This window comes from Sphaeroforma arctica, assembly GCF_001186125.1.
Source record: "Sphaeroforma arctica JP610 unplaced genomic scaffold supercont1.1085, whole genome shotgun sequence".
NCBI lineage: Eukaryota > Ichthyosporea > Ichthyophonida > Sphaeroforma > Sphaeroforma arctica.
The window spans coordinates 2,797-9,589 of record NW_014039473.1 but is presented as its reverse complement, the minus strand read 5'-3'; the positions used below and the strand labels follow the sequence as shown (position 1 = coordinate 9,589).

Here is a 6,793-nt window from a genome sequence, read left to right as displayed (position 1 = left end):
GGTGTGTATATATGAATGTATGTATGTATGTATGCTTATATATATATATATATATATATATATATATATATAGTGAGTGAGTGTTTGTGTGTGTACTCGTAGTGAAACGTTATGAATTCACAAATCATATAGAAAAATCCCTTACAGTGGTCGATGATAAATGTGTTTATAATATTTTGTGTATATTCAAATAAATAAAAATACATGACTCGTGCACTTATGAAGTTTTATGTTTCCACAGAGTCGCTGAGCTCAGCCCCAACGCAAATCTTCAGTGTATATCCCAACACGTTGGCATAATCTCTAACCTATACAATGCATATGTCCACTGTTCTGATTTTGTTCCTACAATACACATTGAAGTACACATTTATATCCAAATATGAACCAAGAAGTGGACATATTCATCAGCGTTTGTTACCAGAACGAGCACTCAATCACTCCCTTATCACCCCTGCACTGTTTTGAGTTCGCTTATGAAATATTAAAAGTTGTTTACGAGTTGTAGTATTTGATTTATGAACTATTAAAGTTTGTTAGATATGAGTTGTAGTAGGAAATGCCAACCGGTGTGACGGTGTCTGTGGTGCTATGTATGTATCATAACAATCTGAATCCGGCCGCAACCCGTTCCGAGTCAGGACTGACAGTCTGACACGGCCCGGCTCCCGGAAGCAGAGAGCCAAATACATACTCTATTTAGTATTTACATATCACATACATATAAATACATCAATTGATTCAATTCGTTGGGCACAGACTGATACAGTATATTTAAAATACAGCATATTTAAAATACAGCAATTGACTGTATTTACACAGTACAGTGTGCAGTTGTACACTGTACAGAGTACACTCTGGGTGGATTTTAAATGTTGAACGTAAACGCAAAATTCAGAAACCTATACGTTTTTTATTGAATAAAAAACGCTAAAACAACAAACTGCTCATCAGTCATCACAGATATGTTGAGAAACCCCGGGCCGCGGTATTGATATTCGTAGACGTTTTTAATGTTGACACATAGTGAATCCAATTTCATAGCCTTCTAAAGTTCTAATTGAAACAATTTTTTTATTAAATATTAACGATAAATCCAGAAACGAATTGGTAGCCACTCTGAGAGAGAGAGCGAGAGGAGAGAGCCAGTGGGAATCGTCTCTGGCAAAAGTTTTTTTATTACAATTTTATAGAAAGAAGGTGTTCTCTATCGTTCTCTGTGTATTTATTTTAAAATACACCAGATTTTACACACAGGCTGACAGGCAGGGAGGAGCCAGTAATAAATGGAAAGTTCGCTCTAAAAAGTAATAGAAATTCAAACAACTTTTATTTAGTTTAGGTTTTGTAGAGTTTTAAAATGTTATAAAATAATCGCTCTCTAGTACAATTCTGTAATAGCTTCAGGACTACCTCTATATAGCAAGTGTTTGTGAGTGTTAAGACGTTCAGAATTACTTTACTTTAGTAAGGAAACAGTTAAATACAAACTTATTAGAAGCAGATATGTCTAGTCAGTTCTTGAAGAGCCACGTGGCTGCTGAGCTCGTATATAATAAGAGAAATCTTTTCTGGGTATGTTGGTAGTCTATCTGCCAACTGTATGGGCTACAGTCGCATGCGTACAAAGTATAGTCGCAGACGATGCGTGTGTACCGAGGGACTAGTATAAGTATGCATGCCATAGTGTGAACAAAAATTATTTTATTGTTTATCCCACAGCTGTGGTTCGCTATCGCGCTGAACAGTCTGAATGTGTGTATCTATGCATACTTTCATACTTTGACTATTAAACTATTGTTAGACAGGCGCACTTGTCCAAGTATACAGTGCCTTCTAGCGTATCTAATGGTTTGAAAACAATTGTAGATTTGGTTTGTAAGTACAGGTTCTAAAGCTACAATGTACCCATGCGCTTTATCATATCCGTATATGTGACTTCTGCGTGTTCAGTGTTAAGATGAGTTATTTATGTATGTCGCCAATTACGTGAATCAACAACACTGTATACATGGGTATATCAAAAGAAATACATACATGTCTTTGAGATTCTATGCTGATTAGACCAAACACCTGGACGGTACACTGTTTAACTCCCCACCACAGTATTTATATTTATATCACAAACGAGAAATCCTATCGCATATAGTTGCATCTCCGCAGACCATTAACATAGATATACATCACTTCGAGATGTTAATTCAGACCAGACATATCTATTCAATCTTATCGTGGCTTGCATACAACCCATCTCCCACACAGGTGACTGCCGACTCCTCCGTCAAAGAGGCGCTGACCTCACTAAGGGACTGCAACTGTCTTTCATTGCCCGTGTGGGACGAGTCCAAGAAGCAGTTTATCGGCATAGTGAACACATTCGACGTGCTGGCGTACCTCTCATTCCACGGTTTTGATTACCAGGTTAGGAGTTGTTAATGGGTGAATGGGCCTTCGTGTAAGTGTGTGCATAGCTCTGTTGTGTGTAGTGTGTGCATGGCTCTGTTGTGTATTTATTTGGGCATTGCTGATCTATCGGCAACGGGTGGGTGTGCTCTCCAGTCACCTGCCCTTGTGGTCGCTTCTTGTGCGGGTGGGGTGACCACTGATCGTCAACTACGTTTGAGGATGAATGTGTCATTACTTTTGTCGTTCATGTGCGCATACCCGTATGTCGCTCGAATAAAGGGCCGCAGACGCGAACATTCATGTTTTCTAAGGCTTCAATCGGTCCAGACACACTGCTGCATGCAGCAATAGGGTGTACGTTTGAATATACCTGTAGACCTGCGAGTGCGCTCGTATCTTCGATTATAGTATTACAAGGACTTTAGAGCACCAAAGTGGCCTCTACACTCGCCCGGATACTTGCTGTCAACTAACCAATACCCACAACTAGACCCTGCCACCGGGTACATCCTCTCCGTATATCTCCACTACATACGCTTCAGCAGCCATGCATGCGAAGGAACTGACAGGCGCACTCACACTGTTGCACCCTACCTGCCCTACACCTGCACTTTGGGATGTACTTTGGCCCTCATATCTGTATCCAGGCCACCAGGCACCCACACTGCTGCACCCCACCTGCCCTACACCTGCACTTTGGGGTGTACTTTGGCCCTCATATCTGTATTCAAGCCACCAGGCAACCACACTGCTGCACCCCACCTGCCCCACACCTGCGCTTTGGGGTGTATCTTGGCCCTCATATCTGTATCCAAGCCGCCAGTCACGACCAGAATAAATAGCCGGGTGCGTGCTCTCTGCATAGTTCTAAGGTGTATGAATCGGCAAGGACAATCACATATCCGTGGGTCCTAACACGCACATCAGCACCACACTGACCCTGCACCTGCACCTGCACTTTAGGGTGTGCCATCGCCCCAGGAACTCACTGCGTTTGAACTGGCCCATAAGAAAGTGAGTGAGTTGATTGGTGTGGGTGAGCAGATCCGCTCGGGTGTGACGTTGGATGGATTGAATATCATGGAGAGCGATGACACAGTCGCAGATGTCATGGACCCCTTCACCGTGGGCGTGCAGCGGGTGCTGGTACGATACGAAGGTATGTGTATCTATCTATACCTATTTCTATTTCTCTCTCTCTCTCTCTCTCTATAATATATATATATATATATATATATCTATATCTATATATATATATATATATGTGTGTGTGTGCGTGTGCGTGTGCGTGTGCGTGTGTGCGCGCGTGTGTGTCTGTGTGTGTATTAATATACACATGCTACAGGTTGTAAGGGATTGCCAGACTGTTGGTGTAAAAGTGGGTACGCACGGGTTTGTATAGTGGTGTGGAAGCGAGTAAACCTGTGTTTGAAGTTTATCCCGTAGTCTGGTATACAGTACATATACACACTGCTGAATTGCGTTAAAGCAATACACTGAAAAGCAAACTGCGAGGCTGTCTACCTGCTATGGAGAATTCGATGGCTAGCGGAATTTAGGATTCTGTGCACAAAAATTAGGGCTGATGTGCACAAGAATTAGGGTTTATGTGCACAAAAATTAGGGTTGATGTGCACAAGAATTAGGGTTATATGTACACAAGCATTTCGGTTGCTATGTACAATAACGCCTGTACTTAGCGTCCCAATAGGACATCTGTGTACGTCGACCACCCAACTCCACACGGATCTAGGCTTGGATGTGCATGAGTTAGTCCCATGTTTCAGCCGCCTGGTGCGTGTACGGGCATTCGTGAGTGTGTTTAGTCCAACTGTGATTCTTGCTCGCACTGGCCTTGCCTGTGTGATACAACCTTCCCAGTCGTGACATAGAAACTCATGGTCTCAATCTATATCCTCCGAGCTCAGTATCCATCCGTCTGCTTGGAAGTACTTGCCGGAAGTTCATAGTACACGTGTATGTGTACATAGGAATACAAGTACTTGCCAGTAGTCCATATAACAAGTGCATTTGTACATAGGTATATAGCCTGAACATAGTATCAATCCATTCGCTTGGAAGTACTTACCAGTAGTCCATAATACAAGTGCATGTGTCCATAGGTATATTAGTACTTGCCAGTAGTACATAGTACAAGTGTATGTGTACGTAGGTATATCAGTACTTGCCAGTAGTCCGTAGTACAAGTGTATGTGTACATAGGTATATCAGTACTTGCCAGTAGTACATAGTACAAGTGTATGTGTACATAGGTATATCAGTACTTGCCAGTAGTACAAGTGTATGTGTACATAAGTATATCAGTACTTACCAGTAGTCCGAAGTACAAGTGTATGTGTACATAGGTATATCAGTACTTGCCAGTAGTACATAGTACAAGTGTATGTGTACATAGGTATATAGTCTGAACATTGTATCAAACTTCCGCTTGAAAGTACTTGCCAGTAGTCCATAGTACAAGTGTACGTGTACATAGGTATATCAATACTTGCCAGTAGTCCATATTACAAGTACATGTGTACATAGGTATATCAGTACTTGCCAGTAGTACAAGTGTATGTGTACATAAGTATATCAGTACTTACCAGTAGTCCATAGTACAAGTGCATGTGTACATAGGTATATAGTCTGAACACCACATGCCCCTGTCTCGGTTGGCCTGCAGGACAGGAAGAGGTCCCCTCGAGCTATCGCATGCTGTCACAGTCCGATATGGTGCGATTCCTGTACCTCAACGAGGAGCATCTGGACCAAGAACTGGACAAGTCCATCAAGGAGCTCTCAGTCGGCACTACTAAGGTAGGTGGGTGTGGGTGCGTGTGCGTGTTGTGTGAATGAAGGTGTTTGTGGTAATAGGACACTCTAGTTAGGTGTGTGTGTGTGTGTGTGTGCATGTTGTATGGACGAAGGTGTTTGTAGTAATAGGACACTCTAGGCCCATTAATACAGAAACAGTGGCAGAATTAGGTGCATACGTTCAATATTGACGACACTGTCATATAATCATATGTCGTGTTGTTATGTTCCCATTCGTAATTGTCATATAACTGCCATTGCACAATATCTCACATATCCTGTTGCTATCTTCCCTCCCCCAGGTGCACACCGTCAACATCAATGACATAACTCTACACGCCTTCCGAGAGATATACACAGACGAAACGTGCGAGGCCATGGCTGTAGTCAACGACGATGGTAAACTGATCGCCACACTCTCTCCGTCGGATATCAGAGCCTTTGACGAGACAGAGGTACGTTGGTGTGTATGATCGCATTGGCTTACCAGTTTGGATGTCATGCTCATGTCCATGCGTGGTATGCTCTTGTGTGGCTGTGTGTTTAGGGGTATTGTGCTCTGTGTGTTTTTGCAGGGTGCGTAGGAGCGCAATCCCATGTTTAGTACACTCATGGGATTATGTTGTTAGTACACTCATGGGATTATGTTGATAGTATACTCATGGGATTATGTTGATAGTATACTCATGGGAATATGTTGATAGTATACTCATGGGATTATGTTGATAGTATACTCGTGGGATTATGTTGATAGTATACTCGTGGGATTATGTTGATAGTATACTCATGGGATTATGTTGATAGTATACTCATGGGATTATGTTGATAGTATACTCATGGGATTATGTTGTTAGTATACTAATGAAGTTGTGTTGTTAGTATACTCATGGGATTATGTTGTTAGTATACTCATGGGATTATATTGCAAGGATGGGCAAGTGCGCAGCACAGGGTCTTCCTGCAAAAGTGTGTGTGTCGTTTGTGCATGAGCATGAGATTATGTGGATTGTTTTGAGTGTAACCTCAGAATGTTGTAGTATACCCCGAAAATGATGTAGCTTACCCCCAGAACGATGTAGTAAACCCCGAAAGTGATGTAGCTTACCCCCAGAATGATGTAGTATACCCCGAAAATGATGTAGCTTATCCCCAGAATGATGTAATATACCCCCAGAATGATGTCTGGTACGTACAATGTTACATAGCTGCACATACGAGCACACCATTGTGTTCCGTAAGCTTAATGAGCTTTATGTACACATAGTGGTATATAAGTACAAGTACAACAGTATGTATGGTATTTTCTTGGTGGTGGTATATAAGTACAAGTGCAACAGTATGGTTAAGTACAAGTGCAACAGTATGGTTAAGTACAAGTGCAACAGTATGGTTAAGTACAAGTGCAACAGTATGGTTAAGTACAAGTGCAACAGTATGGTTAAGTACAAGTGCAACAGTATGGTTAAGTACAAGTGCAACAGTATGGTTAAGTACAAGTGCAACAGTATGGTTAAGTACAAGTGCAACAGTATGGTTAAGTACAAGTGCAATAGCATGGTTAAGTACAAGT

General features: G+C 41.8%; 1 protein-coding gene across 1 annotated transcript in view; it reads left to right on the top strand.

Moving 5' to 3' along the window:
* Window positions 1-1,506: 1,506 nt before the first annotated feature.
* The window catches only part of SARC_09930 (hypothetical protein), a gene marked incomplete at both ends in the record, with an annotated part of 7,588 nt that continues 2,301 nt past the window's right edge, over window positions 1,507-6,793 (top strand). The window contains 5 exons of the mRNA XM_014296036.1: window positions 1,507-1,575; window positions 2,263-2,421; window positions 3,370-3,565; window positions 5,093-5,226; window positions 5,526-5,678. Of these exons, the coding sequence (XP_014151511.1) occupies window positions 1,507-1,575; window positions 2,263-2,421; window positions 3,370-3,565; window positions 5,093-5,226; window positions 5,526-5,678 (711 nt within the window). The remainder of the gene's footprint in view (window positions 1,576-2,262; window positions 2,422-3,369; window positions 3,566-5,092; window positions 5,227-5,525; window positions 5,679-6,793) is intronic.